Source organism: Meleagris gallopavo, chromosome 5, assembly GCF_905368555.1.
Source record: "Meleagris gallopavo chromosome 5, MGAL_WU_HG_1.1, whole genome shotgun sequence".
NCBI classification, from domain to species: Eukaryota; Metazoa; Chordata; class Aves; order Galliformes; family Phasianidae; genus Meleagris; species Meleagris gallopavo.
In genome coordinates, this window is record NC_139408.1 from 5,991,590 (window position 1) to 6,007,401 (window position 15,812).

Here is a 15,812-nt window from a genome sequence, read left to right on the forward strand (position 1 = left end):
GGGGGTGAAACCAACTATAGATGGTGGCCCCCCATCTCCAGTGTCTCACTGTGCCCCCCAGTTCTTGACACCCCACTTCGCCTTCAGTGCCCCCCAACTCCTACTTCTCCCATGTCTCCTGGCATGTCCCACGCATCTCCCAATGCCCTCATATCTCCCTGTGCTCACCACATCCACCCATGCCCAGCTGGACCCTCATGTAGTAAAGTTGGAGCCCTCACCTATGAGCAGATGCACCACATGGGCCCTCCCAAATGCTGGGAAAGGCTCTCTAGATCCTTGCTGCAACTGGGCTCCCAGCAACTGCAGATTTGGATGAAGGTAAAATATGAGGGCAATTGGTGACATATCTTTCTTAATCACTATCCTCATGTACTAACGGTTAGGTGCATTGCTGTCTTCTATTTTTGCTGTTTAATTTCACTTACTATCTCCTTGCTGAAATAAAGATAACTGCACTTCGTCAACTTGATGTCTGCGAACTTTGTGCTGACCAAGCCCACTGGCAAAACAGTGATTATTGCACACAGGCTGTTAAGTGCTTCCAAAGGAGGGGGTCAAGGTGCTCGAGAGGTTTGGCTGGTGACTGGCTGAGTGCTGGCAGCTGAAGCTCCCAGTTCTGTATGCCTCCTGTTCCTCATTTTCTCCAGCCCTGCTCCCCCCATCCAGTACCTTAAGAGAAGGAGGAGCAAACTCCAGCACCTTGGCTCACAAAACCAAGCCCCTCGTTGGGTACACCTAATGGACAAGCCAGTGAACATGCTGGTGAAGGTGGATGCTGGCGTGGTTGCGGAACCTGAGACCTCTCCCATGTGCTTGGCTGGAGGCGAGGATGACTCTGATATGCTCACCTGGTGCCATTCTTGTTGAGGCGTAGCCAGCAAGACCAAGATCAAGATTCAAGCAGGAAGATGGTGCTCTACGCCCATTTCCCATTATGCAAATCAGGCATAAAGATATCAGATCCTTATCTGTCCTAGAAGGATTTTCACACGAATGCATCCAAAATCTTTTCTGCATCAGACAGACAGAAGCCTACCAGGAAAGTCTGGGTGACACTAGGCTCCACAACACAGACTGTCTCCAAAGGCTGCTCTGTCTTCGATTGACCACACTCCAGATAGAGATTTGGCAAGTGTTGTGCCACTAATATCATAAATAACGAAGACGTGCGTATGGCTGGATAGCTGTAAGTATGTACTTACTTTATGTGTATGGATGAACAGTCAGAAACATGTGCTTACTTCTTTAGTGGGAAATCTATAGTAACCTAAAATGTGCATTTATATATGTTTAGCAGTAGTGATTTCAAGCAATCTGTAATATACTAACAGACATGCATCCTTGAGCATGAAGACAGACTCTGATGCACCCGGATCTTTGCACAGCACAAGGTCACATTGCTCTTGGCTGTGCTTTATGGCCACCGGCAGACATACGCTGCCTGCTACAACAGGAGCTTGGTACATGATGGTGGATTTCACCCTGGCACTGGGTGTTCTCTTCCACTTCAGGGTGGGTGACGTCTCCCATCCTCACCAGCTCGCAGCCACCCTGTGCCATGAGTGACCACGCAGGGCTGGTGAGCCACCTGCGGGCAGCCTGGCTCTCAGGGAAGACACGGCCCTTGGAATACCGTACAGCCCAGCTGGAGGCCCTGGGCCTCTTCCTGGAGGAGAAGCAGCAGGACATCCTGGAGGCCACTGCCTTGGACATGCGCAAGGTGAGAGGGATGGGGCTGCTGGTGAGAAGTGCTTGACTTTCCTTCACATTTTTCCCCTCATTTTTTCCTATCTATTCTCCATCAGTTTTCTCCCTTTTGCTCATCTGCACCTCTCTGGTTGCATGGTTGCTTGCGGAGAGGTGGCCTCTGCTTTTTGCTGTGACCAACTCAGCTTTGGAGACACCCTTGATGGGACACCACAAAGCAGATCTCCTGACTGCACAGAATGAGGCTCAGTCAGCTCTGCAGAAGCTTTTGCTGAAAGCAATTCAATTCCTTGTGCCCACCCCCATCTCCAGAGCTGCATGTGTTCTACTATCAATGGAGCTAAAGCTCTTGAGATACCAAACACGTCTCCAATTCTGAGCCTCTGCTATGCCCCAGAACACGGTGGCACAGAGTGGTATGGGGCCAGGTAGCACATTGTTACATGGGTGGCATGTGGTAGAGATGACAGTGCCACCTGTCTTCACAGCACAAGGCCAACAGTGGCATCTGGCCCTACTGAGGCCACCACACCCTACTAGGAGGGTGAGCGTGGGGCTTGGGAGGAAAACCATTGCAGTGGGGTGATGGTAGTGACCATGATGTCTTCCTGCATGCCCTCAGCCATCCTTTGAAGTGGAACTCTCTGAGATCTCCATCTGCAGGAGTGAGCTCAACCACACGCTAAACAACCTGGGTGCCTGGATGAAGGACGAGAACGTGGACAAGAATTGGGTATAGGGTGGCGTCTGCCAGGGATGGGCAGGATCGGAACAGTGGGTCCCTAACAATCTCCTTCCTGCTGCAGGCAACACAGCTGGACTCGGCTTTCATCCACAAGGACCCCTATGGGGTAGTGCTCATCATTGGGCCCTGGAACTACCCCATCAACCTCCTCCTAGTGCCCCTCATTGGAGCCATTGCTGCTGGTAAGGCTGAGGCTGCATCCCTACTAACCAACGAGGGTACCAGGACCTCCAAATAGGCAACCTGAGTTCCCAACCCCAAGGGCGGTGATGGTGGTGGGTTTCTCTGCTCCCCAAGAGCCAGCTTCTCACTGGGAAGGAGCCCTTGTCCTACAGGTAACTGTGTTGTACTGAAACCCTCCGAAATCAGTAGGAACATGGAGAGGCTGGTGGCCGAGGCACTGCCCAGCTACCTTGACAAGGTAGGAAAGCTGCTGGCCACGGCTTTTGTCCCTGACAAGAAAAAAAAACAAACCCACGGCTGAATTGTATAATTCTCCTAAATCACAGGACTGCTTTGCCGTGGTGACTGCCGGCGTGGAGGAGACCACCAGGCTGCTGGAAAACAAGTTTGACTACATCTTCTTCACTGGTGCGTCTCATGGGGAGGTTATACCTTCAAGGCAAGGGGACACAAAAGGAAATGGGCAAGATCAGCTTACACTACAACCTCTGCCCACAGGCAGCACCTCAGTGGGCAGGATTGTGATGACAGCTGCTGCCAAGCACCTGACACCGGTGACGCTGGAGCTGGGGGGCAAGAACCCCTGCTACGTGTCTGACACCTGCAATGTGCAGAACGTGGCCCGGCGGGTGGCCTGGGGACGCTTCTTCAATGCGGGCAGACCTGTGTTGCGCCTGATTACATCCTGTGCAGTGTGGAGATGCGAGAGAGGCTGGTGCCTGCCCTGCGCGAGGCCATCACAGAGTTCTATGGCCCTGAACCCCGCAATTCCCTTGACTTCGCCCGCATTGTGGGGGATAAACAGTTCAAGCGTGTGCAGGCGCTGCTGAGCAGTGGGCGTGTGGCCATCGGGGGAGAGACAGATGAGAAGGAGCGCTACATCGGTGAGGGCACAGCATGCATGGGGGATGCCTTGCTGGATCTGGTGTGGGATGACCTGTCTCTGTTCCTGCAGCCCCCACAGTGCTGGTGGACGTCCAGGAGGATGACCCAGTGATGCGGGAGGAGATCTTTGGCCCTGTGTTGCCCATTTTGACAGTGACCAGTGAGGAGGATGCCATCACCTTCATCAGTGCCCGGGAACGGCCACTGACACTCTATGTCTTCTCCTCCAGCACAAAGGTGGCAGCTACCTCCACGTCCCAGTATCCACAGGGATAATGTGGGGTGACTGCTGGGTGCTCACAGTTCACGTTCCCCCGCCCAAGGTGGTTCGCTGGCTGCTGGAGCGGACAAGCAGCGGTGGCTTCTGTGCCAATGACACCATCATGCACATGACGCTGACTTCACTGCCGTTTGGTGGCATCGGTATGTCCATCTGCCTATCTGTCTGTCCATCCACCCATCCCTCTGTCCGTCCATTCCTCTGCCCCGTCCATCAGGTCCAGGCCCCCCTTCGCCCCCCAAGGCCGCGGCCTAGCACCGTCGCAGGCCCTGAGGCTTCGTTCCCCACTCAGGACTCAGCGGCATGGGCCGCTACCACGGCCGTTTCACCTTCGAGACCTTCTCGCACCTCCGCTCGGTCCTGCTCCGTGCCGACGGCCGGGAGGCGCTGAACAGCCTTCGCTACCCGCCGTACGCCCCGCGCCGACTGCCGCTGCTCCGCACCACCGTGGAGAGCCGCCGCCGCCGCACCGCCGCCTGCACGTTGCTCTGAGCACCTCCTCAATAAACGCTTCCTTCCGCCCTTATTTCCGCCTGACCAATCGCCGCGCCGCCCTGGCGTCCTTTAGCCAATCCGCGAGGAAACTCTCTCCTTCTCCCCGTACGAATGATTCTTACTGCCACCAATCGGCTTGCGGCGACCAATAGAGTGCGAAGCACGGCTGTGGGCCCGCCTAGTGAAGCCGGCGCCGCTATGCGCATGCGCCGCTGTCCCCGCGGCTGCGCACTGCGTCCTGGGGGCGGGCCAGGGGTCAGGACGGCTGGGTCCTTGGGGGAGGTGAGGCCTGGGGGCGGAAAGGGGGGCTGGAGGGACGCGCCTGGGGGAGGCTTGGGGTTGAGGTGTCATCTCAGGGGGAGGACGTTGTGGGACTTCCTTGGGTGGGGAGGGGGCAGGAAATTCGGATCCATTTTGTGTTGTGGGAGAGTGAATGTGGACAGGACACCCGGTTCTCTTGGATGGAGGGCAGAAGGTGGAAGTCCCCTGTGTTTTGGGGGAAGAGTGGACAGGACGCCCAGGTCCCTCACCCAGCTACTAGGATGCCCTTGTGGGGTGTTGTGTGGGGGAGCGGGACACCTGGGGTTCCCTTATGAGAAGCAGTGCTGGGGGGGCTGCCCAGGACCCCCTTAGTGCTGAGCATCCCCTGCAGCAGGATAGCACATGGCAGCGCTACGCTTCTTGCACCGGGCTGCCCGGGCAGGTAAGTGGCCAAACCAGGACCACCCTGCACCCCATTGCCACCTCCATGCTGCTGGCACGTCGTCCCCACCACTCTGTCCTTCGCAGGTCCGCCTGTTCCACCCTTGTGCTACCCACGGACACTCAGCACTACCACCCCCCGGGAGTGCTACAGTGAGTACTCCCCCCATCCCATCCCAACCCTGACCCTTCCCAACCCCATTCCCCTCCCATCACCATCCCCACAAAGCGGGAGCTGCTGCCGTCCTCCCACTCCGTGGAGGGTGAGAATGGCATTGTGCCCCCCACAGAGTATGTCAACATCCAGGAGCCAGCTATGGACATGAAGTCCATCACCGACCGCGCTGCACAGACCCTGCTGTGGACAGAGCTCTTCCGAGGTGAGCCCTGTGCCGTGTCCCACCCCTGAGGTGAGATTGTGCTCCACTTGGGAGGTGACACTGTGTCCCCACAGGGCTGGCCATGACACTGAGCTACCTGTTCCGGGAGCCGGCCACCATCAATTATCCCTTTGAGAAGGGTCCGCTGAGCCCACGCTTCCGTGGGGAGCACGCGCTGCGCCGCTACCCATCGGGCGAGGAGCGCTGCATCGCCTGCAAGCTCTGCGAGGCCATCTGCCCCGCACAGGTGAGCAGTCCCCGTGTCCCATCCTCTGTTCCTTGGGCTCCCCCTTCTCTGACATTGTATCTGGGGACAGGCCATCACCATCGAGGCTGAGCCCAGGGCGGATGGCAGCCGCCGCACCACGCGCTATGACATCGACATGACTAAGTGCATCTACTGCGGCTTCTGCCAGGAGGCTTGCCCTGTGGACGCCATCGTGGAGGTGAGGTGGGAGCGGGGACCCACCTGCCATGGGGACGCTGAGCATCCTTTGTTGAACGTCTCCCACCCTGCAGGGTCCCAACTTTGAGTTCTCGACGGAGACGCACGAGGAGTTGCTCTACAACAAGGAGAAGCTGCTCAACAACGGTGACAAGTGGGAGGCTGAGATTGCGGCCAACATCCAGGCTGATTACCTGTACCGGTGATGGTGGGGAGACCACGCCACGTGCCCTCCCAAGTCCCGTTAATAAAGTGGGCATACACCAGCCCTTTCCTAAGCCCGAGCTCGTGCCTGCCTTGTCTGATTCTGTAGCCGGGGAGAGAACGTGTTGGTCCTGGGGCGGAGGACACCTTGTGGAGGGGTTTCCAGGCTGGGGATGTTTGGGGGGCGGGTTCGGCTGCTGGAGTGCCGCCCCCGAAGCGCCGGGGTGTTCCTGTGGGGAGCGGATGGCCGGGCTCTTCCTGGGGGAAGAGGAAGTGCGGAGCCCGGCCCTCCCCACCGAACACCGGGTAGGAGCGGGCGGTGCCGGGTTGATCACGGCTGCGAATCCCGGGAGGAGGGAGGGGACAGCATGGGGCGGGCACCGGGGCCGAGGGCCGGGGCTGGGGGTCTCGGTCCCCCGGGGCCGAGAGCGCGTTGGCTGTGACTCAGATGCAGCTGAGCTCCGCGTGGAGGAGTGGGGGAAGGAGTTGGGATGGTGGGGGGAGGAGGGACTTGGGGGTGGGACAGCGTTGTGCAAGCGAAGTGCCGGGAAGAGCGTGACCGCGGCCGACTCAGCTGGGAAGTGCCGTGTGACTTCCCCTAGCCCCAGCCCTGCAGCCCTGCAGTGGGGACAGCGCGGCTGAGGAGAGGCAGCAGGATCTCCCCATCCCACCCCATCTCTACCCCAGCCTGTCTCATCCCCGTCCTACCATCTCAACCCTTCTACATCACGTTCCTCAATCCCATCTCCATCTTCATCCCATTTCTCTATCTCAATACCCCACCATCCTATCTCCATCCCACCGCTCCAACCCATCCCATCTCCATCCCATACCACCACCCCAACCCATCCTATCTCCACCCCAATCCATCCCATCTCCATCTCATTCCACCCCTACTGCAGCCTCCCCTGACTGATCACCTCCTCCCCCCCAGTTACAGGGTGTCCCCAACCAGGCTGCCATGGGGTCCCTGTTCCGCAGTGAGGAGGTCTGCCTGGCGCAGCTCTTCCTGCACTCAGCCTCGGCGTACAGCTGTGTCAGTGAGCTGGGCGAGAGGGGGCTGCTGGAATTCAGGGATGTATGTAGGGGTTGCAGGGACCCGCATCTGTATGGCCCTGGGGTGGTGGGGCAGGTTGGGATGGGCAGGGTGGGCTGGGGGTTTGGGTAGCATGGGTGCAGGGGGGGGGACTCAACGGTGTTTGGGTGTGGGGGATTGGGTTTAGATGCAGGAAATGGGGCGTAGATGGTTTGGAGTGCTGTGGGTGTAGGGTGATTGGGATAGATAGGTTTGGATGCTGTGTGTGTGGATGCTCTGGGAGCAGGATATTGAGCATGGGTGCTTTGGTGTGTTCTGGGTGCAGAGGAATTGGCATGGATGGGTGTGGGTGCTGTAGGCACAGAGTTTGGGATGGTTGGGGTTTTCTGAGTAAAGGGGAATTGGGATGAATGAGTGTGGGTGCTGTGGGCGCAGAGGTTTGGGATGGTTTGGGGTGTTCCTGAGTGAAGGGGAATTGGAATGGGTGGGTGTGGGTACTGTGAGCACAGCAGTTGGGTTGCTCTAGACACAAACGTTTGGCTGGTTTGGGGGCTGTGGGGCCATGGGGTTTGGGTCTTCTGGGGATGGGTGCATGCTGACGGAGCTGCTGCACACCCCATTGCTGACAGCCATGACTATGCCCCCTCTTTCCCCAGCTGAACCCCCACGTGAGCGCCTTCCAGCGGCGCTTTGTGGGCGAGGTGCGGCGCTGCGAGGAGATGGAGAAGACCTTCAGTGAGTGCTGAACCCGGGGCTAGCTGGGTTGGGGGGCGGTCCTTCCCCTTGATCCCTTCTCCCACATCTCCTCTTGCAGCCTTCCTGCAGCAGGAACTGCAGGGGGCCGGGCGGGTGCTGGAGCCGTGCACCGAAAACCCTCCAGCACCAGTGGCCCGCGAAGCTCTACGAGTGCAGGAGCAATCAGAGCAGCTGGCAAGGGAGCTGCGTGAGGTCAGCCGCAACCGCGCTGCCCTGCGAGGGCGCCTGCAGGACCTGCGCCAATACCTGCATGTCCTGCGTGAAGGCCAGCACCTCACAAGCATGCCGGTGGGTGCAGGGACCCACCAGACCAAGGGGACATCTGTTCCACACCCCGTCACCCACAGTTTCCTCTCTCTGCTCCCCAACACTGCAGGGCCCCCCTGGTTCGCCGTCATCAAGCCGGGTGTTCTCTGAGCACGAGCCGCTGCTCGACCCCTCTGTGCAGCACCACCTTGACCGCAAGATCAAGTGAGTGGAACTGGGGGGTATGGGGCAAATGTGGTTGTAGGGTAAGGGTTGGAGTTGGGTCCTGGGGCAGTGGTGTGGCTATAGGATGAGGGTTGGAGAAGGGTGATGGGGCAATGGTATGGCTGTAGGATGAGGGATGGAGTTGAGCCTATGAGGCAGTGGTGTGGCTGTAGGGTGAAGTTTGGAGATGGGTTATGGGGCAGTGGTATGGCTGTAGGATGAGGGATGGAGTTGAGCCTATGAGGCAGTGGTGTGGCTGTAGGGTGAAGTTTGGAGATGGGTTATGGGACAGTGGTATGGCTGTAGGATGAGGGTTGGGTGGATCATGGGGCTCTGGTGTGACTGTAGGAGACGATTTGGAGATGGGCCTGTGGGGCAATGGTGTGGTTCAAGGACAAGAGCTGCAGATGGGCCATGCATCAGGGACAGTAAGCAAAGCTGTAGGATAAGGGTTGGAAATAGGCCACAACATGGGGGCATGGCCACAGCAGAGCTTTGCCCATCCCAATGCCCAAAGCTGCATTCCCACAGCTTTGTGACCGGTGTCATCCACCCGTGGAGAGTGAGTGCCTTTGAACGGCTGCTGTGGCGAGCCTGCCGTGGCTACCTGGTGGCCAGTTTTGTGGAGATGCCTGAGCCCCTGGAGGACCCAAACACGGTGACTGGGGCACCAGGGACTTGGTGGGAAAGGGAGATGGGACAAGCTGGTGCTGATACGACCTATGTGTCCCCAGGGTGAGAATGTCACCTGGGTCATCTTCCTCATCTCCTACTGGGGAGAGCAGATCGGGCAGAAGATCCATAAGATCTCAGACTGGTGAGTGAGCAGCCCCACATCATTTGGACACACAAAAAAGGTTTATTTAGTGAGACCCGCTGCAGTACCAGGGAGCACCAGCCTTTAACATGGCAATGTCCATCTATCCCAGCTTCCATTGCCATGTGTACCCCTATCCGGAGAGCGAGGCCAGCCGGGCCGACACGCTGAATGGGCTGGTCAGCCAGATCCAGGACCTCAGTGTGGTGAGCTGGGCACTGTGAGCTGGGGGATAGGGAGGCCACACCGGGACTCCAAATCCCTGAGACCCGTTTGGGTGCCCACAGGTGCTGGAGGAGACAGAGCAGTACCTGGCACAGGTGCTGGACAAGGTGGTGCTGGCACTGCCCTCCTGGCGGGTGCAGGTGCAGAAGATGAAGGCCATCTATCTCGTCCTCAACCAGTGCAGCTTGGATGTCACCGAGAAGTGCCTCATTGCTGAAGTCTGGTGTCCCGTGCAGGACCTTACCCAGGTGCAGGAAGCCCTGCGCCAAGGATCGGTGCGTGTCCTCTTGTGGGGTTGCTTGGTTGGCTCTATGTCCTCGTGCCAAGGTTGCTTTGGTTGACCCATGTCCTTGTGTCAGGAGCTGCTTGGTGTTCTCTCACCAGTGTCAAAGGTGCCACTCCATGACATGCCCCATTGTGGTTCATGTTGTGGGGAGAGTTTTTATCCCCCACTCCTGGTGCCCTGCATCCCTGTGCCACCCCCACTTTGCGTCCACGCTCCTCCAACATGGCCATGGATTGGGTGCCATGGGTCAGGCTCTGGATTCCCTCCCCACAGTACAAGAGTGGCTCAAGCGTGGAGTGCTTCGTGCAGAGGATCCCCACCTTGGAGAGCCCCCCAACTCTCATCCGCACCAACAAGTTCACTGCTGGCTTCCAGAGCATTGTGGATGCCTATGGGGTGGCCAGCTACCAGGAGGTGAACCCTGGTAAGGACCATCATGTCCCCCTACTGCATCCCAGTACTGAGGGAGCCCTGTGTGACATGGTGCCTGTGCCTTGCAGCCCCCTATGCCATCATCACGTTCCCCTTCATCTTTGCCATCATGTTTGGGGATGTGGGGCATGGGCTACTCATGTTCCTCTTCGCCCTCTGGATGGTGCTGTTTGAGAACAGCCCCAGCCTGCAGCAGGGCAGCAACGAGGTGAGTGAGACATTGTGTGGGGCAAAGCTGGTTGGGTTGGAGGTAAAGGGCAAGCACTGGGGGTAGGGGTTGGAGGTAGAGGATGAGGTTGGAGGCATGAGATGGAGTTTGCTGTGGTGCAGGGCCAGCTTGAGGCAAATTGAAGTTCTAGGCAGGGTAGTGTGGGTTGGGAGCAGTGTGGGCTGGGGGTAGGTAGGTGTGGGACATGGGAGCCACATTTGTTCCCCTCCCAGATCTGGCAGATGTTCTTCAAGGGACGCTACCTCATCCTGCTCATGGGGGCCTTTTCTATCTACACCGGCTTCATCTACAATGAGTGCTTCAGCAAAGCCACTGTCATCTTCCCCTCGGCCTGGAGTGTGGCCACCATGGCTAACCACTCTTCCTGGAGGTGGGTCCCCATTTTTCCTTGTAACCCTGGTCCTGCCCACGCTGACTCCTCGCTCTGCCCACAGCTCTGCCTACCTCGCTACCCACCAATCCCTCACCCTGGACCCCAATGTCACTGGTGTGTTCCAAGGGCCCTATCCTTTTGGCATCGACCCGGTCAGTATCCTATGGGGGCAAGGGCAGGATGGGACCCTCGCTGGAGCGGCTGGGCATCTCGCTCATGTTGTCCTTGGCAGATCTGGAGCCTAGCCACCAACCACCTCAACTTCCTCAACTCCTTCAAGATGAAGATGTCAGTGGTGCTGGGCATCGTGCATATGGGTTTCGGCGTGCTGCTAGGCATCTTCAACCACGTGTGAGTCCCCCATTGGATCACGCTAAGGAGATGGTGGCAGGATGGGGTGGGTGAGCAGGGTCCTGTGTCGGAGCTGAGCTAAGTGCAAACCTCATCATTGACTCCTACTCAGGCACTTCCGACAGTGGCACCGGCTGGTGCTGGAGCTCCTGCCTGAGGTAGTCTTCTTGCTGGCCCTCTTTGGCTACCTCGTCTTCCTCATCTTCTACAAGTGGGTCAAGTTCAGCGCCGCTGACTCCCAGGTGGCCCCCAGCATCCTCATCCACTTCATCGATATGTTTCTCTTCACCTCCAACGCTGACAACCTCCCGCTCTACCAGGGACAGGTAGCACCTCTGGGACCCCCACCAAGACTGAGGTGTCCCAATGTCGTGAGCAGGGACATCCTCAGCTCCATTTGCTCAGGATGTGTAGGATATTGGGTGTCCCAGTGCCAGAAGGGACCCTGAATTGTTGTGTGCTGCAGGTGCCAGTGCAGATGGTGCTGGTGGTGCTGGCGTTGGTGTCAGTGCCTGTCCTGCTCCTGGGGACACCCCTATATTTGTACAACCAACAGCACAGGCGGAGGGCGAACTCAATCCCGGTGAGGCTGGGGATGAGGTTGGGGGTCTTGGCTGAAGTTGGGGGGCCTGACCAGGATTGATGTCCCCATGCAGCCCACGGCCACGGTGGAGCAAGAGCCACTGCTGGAAGGGCAGGAGGCTGGCAACTCTGTCAATGCCGCGAAGGAAGATGTGGAGAGTGGGGGGTATGGCCCTGATGCCGAGGTAAGGGGCTGGGGGCTGGTGAAGGGGTCTGGTGTCTTTGCCCCTCCCATCAGCCCAACACACAGCATCCCACCTCTGTCCCTGCAGCACATGGACTTCTCAGAGGTCTTCATGCATCAAGCCATCCACACCATCGAGTACTGCCTGGGCTGCATCTCCAACACTGCGTCCTACCTGCGGCTCTGGGCGCTCAGCCTTGCCCACGCGCGTGAGTGTCCCTCATGCCCTCCAAACCCACCCCAGTGGTTGAGCTGAGCCTCACTGTCCCCATATGTTCCCCACCCCATGGGCAGAGCTCTCTGAGGTGCTGTGGACCATGGTGATGCACAATGGCTTTGTGGGGCTGAGCTACATTGGTGGTGTCGTGCTGGTGCCCGTCTTCGCTGCCTTCGCCGTGCTGACCATGGCCATCCTGCTGGTGATGGAAGGGCTGTCCGCCTTCCTGCATGCCCTTCGCCTGCACTGGTGAGTCTAGTGGATATGGAGGGGACAGAACCCCGCACACTCCCCGCCCCAGCCCTTACCATGCCTTTTTCCTTTCCTTCCTTGGCAGGGTGGAGTTTCAGAATAAGTTTTACGTGGGTGCTGGCTACAAGCTGTGCCCCTTCACCTTCGCACCCGATCCCTGGGAGTAACTGAACTGTGCCACATGGACCTGGAGGGCTCCACGTTGCTGGGACCCCCCAGTGCCATGTGATGGGGGGGTTGGCTGCATGCTCCCTGGCTCCGTCCTCTCCTTTTCCAAGCCTAGAGGTTTCTGCAGTAAATAAAGCCCCCCGGCTCCCTGTTTGTGTCCCCTGTTTGCGTGTCCTTGAGGGGGAGGTACAGAGAAGACCCCTCACTGCTGCCCGTAGCTGAAGCCATCTGGCTGCAGGGCAGGGAGGGGGTAGGAGCTGGCATGGGGCTTGGCCCCCGCGTAGACACTGTGGGGTGGGTAGGGGAGGGGCTGGAAGTGGGGTGCAGATAAACCTGGGGGGGGCACAGCAGCCAGCGCTCCATGGCTGCAGGGGAGCAGAGCAGGGGCAGCACGGCCTCTGGCCCCCCTACCTTTGTTCTGCGTGGTGGCCTGGGGGAGGGACAGCGTGGCGCCACACCTGCAAGAGGGAGGGTAAGGGGGTGCTGAGGATGTGGCTATCACCATGGCACTGTGGCAGGAGGGGGGCATCTTACCATGGCTCAAGCTCGCCGTCCCGAAACCCTTTGGCAAAGGGGTTGCTTGCAATCTTTAACTGGGTGATCTGCAGCAGAAAGGGGAGCAAGTGGGATCAGGGGGCTATGGGATGGGGGGCACCCCATTGTCCTCCCCCTCCCTTCCCCAGCTCACCCGGTGGTTCTGGTATGCCGTCACTGCCATGAACTGGGTCTCTGGGAAGCTGAAGGACTTGAAGTTCTGGTGGGCGAAGCGTTCGCTGTCACGCCGGGGGTCCACCAGCACCACGTGGAAGCGGGGCTGGTAGCGGTGCATGGAGTTGAGGATGATCTGGGATAGAGCAGAGAGTGGGTGGTGGGACTCTCACCCCACATGTGCCCCCCATCCCTACCTCAGTGCCATGTCCTCACGTGGCCATTGTCATCCAGGAGGTTGTTGGTGAGCTTGAGCTTGTCAAAGGAGACGATTTGCCGCATCCACTGCGCACCCTTGGCTGGTGAGTCGGGGTGGAAGTGGACACGGCCAGGAGCTGCTGGGTCAGCACGGCCAGCCACCAGCCAGGACGAGCTGTGGAAGGCGTACCTGGGGAGCCAAGGGGGCTCAGCATTGTTGGGATGCGCCCATCACATCCCCATCCCTCTCCATCCCCACCGGTATCTCTTGTCATCCAATGGCACGAAGTCCATCACCAGAGCGTAGTCGGCCAATGGGTCCAACCCTGACAGCTTCACCTGGAAGGTGGGGAACATCCTCCTGCAGGGAGGGGGGAGGCCACAGGGGTGCCACCCGCCCCATCACCCCTCCGGCTCCCACCGCCATCCCTACCTGCCTGCTTTGGTGACGATCATCTCGGTGCCCAGACGGTTGAATTCCTCCCAGAGGTTGCCCATCTCCAGCCGTGCCATGGCATGGCACACGCGGCGGTTCTTGCCACTGGCCTCTGGCCCCTCACATGCCCACCCAGGAGCATTGCCTGCAGGGAGGCCCTCACTGGGAATGGCCAGGAAGGCTGCAGATGGAGGCAACAGGTGCTGAGGTTCCTGCACCCCACTTTTGGAAGCCAGCCTATGCACCCTCAGCCACCCATTGCATCCTTCTCCAGCTGAGGGTCCCCAGTGTAGCGCGGTGTTATCCCACCCAATTGCCTTTTACCTGCCATGGGTTGGTATGAAGCAACTGCAACTCTGCCAGCTCCAGACTGCAGCCCCCGCAGAACACTGAGGGGTTTTATCTCCCTGCATAGGGGTGGAGACAAGAGGGATGGAGCTTAATGGGACCACAACCTCCCCTCCCTGTTCTGCCTTCGTGCCTTGGCACCCCAGTGATGGATGGGAGGGGCAGCAATGGCTTTGGGACCCCTTGGTGGGTCTGAGTGTGGCTAGGGTGGGGATGTGACACTGGGGATGGGGGGCAATTCCCAAACTGCAGTGGGGCCAGCAGCACAGCTAGAGTGATGGGGGCAACGGGGAGGAGGGGGTAAAGTCCCTGCGTTTTGGGTCAGCGCTAGATTTTGGGGAATGGGACTGGTTGTGCAGACAAAGAGGGGGGCCGAGAGGGGGGCCGCCACCTCCTCAAGCCCCCACATCCATCACCTTGCTGCCTGCATCCCCTGCGGCAGCAGCATGGCCCCATCCATCTCCTCCTGTCAGCTGCAGGGCCAGCATTGAGCAGGAGATGAAGAGGTGTGAGGTGATATGACAGCCAGGGTGGGGCTCAGCACTGCAGTCCTCATAGTCGATTTTTCTGCTTTCCTACGTTTTTCAGCATTTAATGAACCTCTTTGGTCTCCATCAGTAAAGTGTTTTCCCACATAGGGGTGGGAGCAAGACCCCCAGTTTGGGGGCAGGTGCTCTTTGGGAGAGAGGTTTCTGAACAGGGGATGGTTGGCTTGAAAACCCTGACGCCATGTGAAAATGACTGCTTCTGGGCCTCAGCATCACTTGCTGTTTTGTTTCTTCCTTCCCAAGGCTGCCAACTTCCTACTTGCAAGCAATGAATGCAGTGATTGTGCTGGCACCAGTGATAGTAACCTGCTGGTGTCCCTCAGCAGAATTCCTACAGACCAAGGGTCTCAAAGTGGTAAATCTGAGATAAATCAGTCCATTTTATCACACTAGCAAACACCTGAAAGAGGGGGTTGTTGGGACATGACAGAGCATGAAGCCATAGGGCCTGGTCTTGCCTTCTCTATGCATCACCATCTGGTTACTGGAGATGATGCTCCAGATGTGCCACGTCTGTAAAATGTGAGTTCCAAGAATTTGTCCAACCCAACTTTGCCTTGAGAAAAAGGAACCCAAGCTTGCTTTGCAGAGTTTCTCCTCACTTTGAAGGTAGGTGTCATCCCAAGCACCAAGGGGTGCAGGAGGACTGTGAGCAGTCTTCAGTGGGATCGTGATCTCAGTCGCCTTGGAAGCCCTCTCCAGGCAGACCAAGGACAAGGAGGTGGCAGAGCGCATCCAGCATGCATTTTATCAGGGGGAAATCACAGCTGACCAGCTTGGACATTGTGCAAGATGTGGAGATGGCCATGAGGGTGGGGAGAGCAGCAATGGGTAGCTGATTGATACCGTTGGCTCCTTGTAGTCCAATTTGAGAGCTATGGTTTGCATACAAGGAGTTTAAAATGGGTAATAAGGTGTTTCATCATTCATGGTGGATGGGGGATTGTGCTCCACCAGTGCTCATCTAAGTGTATGGTGAAGCTGAAATGTTTACAAAGTGGATGTGTACTGCCAGATACTGTCTCTGAGGGGCAACAAAGCCCCTTTGTTCATCTGATCTGAGGCTGTCTGCTTTGGGCGTGCTGCTTATCCAAAACAAGATACACAGAGAAAGGAGGATGACCTGCTCTGGTATTTGTTCCTCTCCTGAGGCTTGAAGAGATTCT

At 58.1% G+C, this 15,812-nt stretch overlaps 4 protein-coding genes across 7 annotated transcripts; 3 read left to right on the forward strand and 1 right to left on the reverse strand.

Annotated features, from left to right (window-relative positions):
• Positions 1-1,174: 1,174 nt before the first annotated feature.
• LOC100549110 (aldehyde dehydrogenase family 3 member B1-like) lies at positions 1,175-4,322 on the forward strand. Its single transcript, XM_085226058.1, is given in 11 exon segments — positions 1,175-1,193; positions 1,515-1,723; positions 2,333-2,443; positions 2,517-2,637; positions 2,791-2,876; positions 2,965-3,046; positions 3,137-3,289; positions 3,292-3,522; positions 3,594-3,760; positions 3,847-3,946; positions 4,096-4,322. Coding segments are annotated over 10 exon segments (1,413 nt in total). The 5' UTR covers positions 1,175-1,193; positions 1,515-1,561; the 3' UTR covers positions 4,296-4,322.
• A 161-nt stretch (positions 4,323-4,483) lies between these two features.
• NDUFS8 (NADH:ubiquinone oxidoreductase core subunit S8) lies at positions 4,484-6,109 on the forward strand. 2 transcript variants are annotated; one of them, XM_010710795.4, is made up of 7 exons: positions 4,484-4,580; positions 4,951-5,001; positions 5,088-5,153; positions 5,291-5,380; positions 5,455-5,627; positions 5,698-5,826; positions 5,900-6,109. In XM_010710795.4, the coding sequence occupies exons 2-7, from the start codon at positions 4,962-4,964 to the stop codon at positions 6,029-6,031; spliced, it is 630 nt and encodes a 209-aa protein (XP_010709097.1). In that variant the 5' UTR covers positions 4,484-4,580; positions 4,951-4,961; the 3' UTR covers positions 6,032-6,109. The 2 variants fall into 2 exon arrangements, with proteins under 2 accessions (XP_010709097.1, XP_003206196.1); XM_003206148.5 differs by having other exon boundaries at positions 4,488-4,580; positions 4,954-5,001.
• Positions 6,110-6,234: 125 nt separating this feature from the next.
• Positions 6,235-12,559, forward strand: TCIRG1 (T cell immune regulator 1, ATPase H+ transporting V0 subunit a3). Of its 3 annotated transcripts, none has more exons than XM_010710796.4 (20): positions 6,235-6,335; positions 6,964-7,107; positions 7,722-7,800; positions 7,880-8,109; positions 8,198-8,292; positions 8,824-8,950; positions 9,027-9,109; positions 9,222-9,315; positions 9,397-9,609; positions 9,894-10,044; positions 10,121-10,260; positions 10,494-10,651; positions 10,716-10,806; positions 10,887-11,005; positions 11,118-11,331; positions 11,472-11,588; positions 11,662-11,772; positions 11,860-11,980; positions 12,066-12,237; positions 12,326-12,559. In XM_010710796.4, exons 1-20 carry the CDS (start codon positions 6,273-6,275, stop codon positions 12,405-12,407), a joined length of 2,604 nt encoding a protein of 867 aa, XP_010709098.1. In that variant the 5' UTR covers positions 6,235-6,272; the 3' UTR covers positions 12,408-12,559. The 3 variants fall into 3 exon arrangements, with proteins under 3 accessions (XP_010709098.1, XP_031409261.1, XP_010709099.1); XM_031553401.2 differs by having other exon boundaries at positions 9,514-9,609; XM_010710797.4 differs by having other exon boundaries at positions 7,946-8,109.
• A 51-nt stretch (positions 12,560-12,610) lies between these two features.
• Positions 12,611-15,381, reverse strand: TBX10 (T-box transcription factor 10). The gene is made up of 8 exons (XM_085223821.1): positions 15,249-15,381; positions 13,748-13,931; positions 13,574-13,675; positions 13,333-13,504; positions 13,097-13,252; positions 12,943-13,010; positions 12,820-12,866; positions 12,611-12,741 (listed from the first exon to the last, which is right to left on the reverse strand). Exons 1-8 carry the CDS (start codon positions 15,379-15,381, stop codon positions 12,611-12,613), a joined length of 993 nt encoding a protein of 330 aa, XP_085079947.1.
• Positions 15,382-15,812: the final 431 nt, after the last annotated feature.

Excerpts from the sequence above, each read along its gene's own strand:
- TBX10 (XM_085223821.1), bottom strand. The coding sequence starts at position 15,381 with ATGCGCTCTGCCACCTCCTTGTCCTTGGTCTGCCTGGAGAGGGCTTCC. Across the intron at positions 13,505-13,573 it reads TTGGATGACAAGAGATACCG|GTACGCCTTCCACAGCTCGT; the intron begins GTGGGGATGGAG and ends TTGGCTCCCCAG. Across the intron at positions 13,011-13,096 it reads CGGCATACCAGAACCACCGG|ATCACCCAGTTAAAGATTGC; the intron begins GTGAGCTGGGGA and ends TTTCTGCTGCAG.
- NDUFS8 (XM_010710795.4), top strand. The coding sequence starts at position 4,962 with ATGGCAGCGCTACGCTTCTTGCACCGGGCTGCCCGGGCAG. Across the intron at positions 5,154-5,290 it reads CACCCCCCGGGAGTGCTACA|AGTATGTCAACATCCAGGAG; the intron begins GTGAGTACTCCC and ends TGCCCCCCACAG. Across the intron at positions 5,827-5,899 it reads CTGTGGACGCCATCGTGGAG|GGTCCCAACTTTGAGTTCTC; the intron begins GTGAGGTGGGAG and ends CCCACCCTGCAG.
- TCIRG1 (XM_010710796.4), top strand. The coding sequence starts at position 6,273 with ATGGCCGGGCTCTTCCTGGGGGAAGAGGAAGTGCGGAGCCCGGCCCTC. Across the intron at positions 9,316-9,396 it reads AGATCCAGGACCTCAGTGTG|GTGCTGGAGGAGACAGAGCA; the intron begins GTGAGCTGGGCA and ends GGGTGCCCACAG. Across the intron at positions 11,981-12,065 it reads GCTCAGCCTTGCCCACGCGC|AGCTCTCTGAGGTGCTGTGG; the intron begins GTGAGTGTCCCT and ends CCCCATGGGCAG.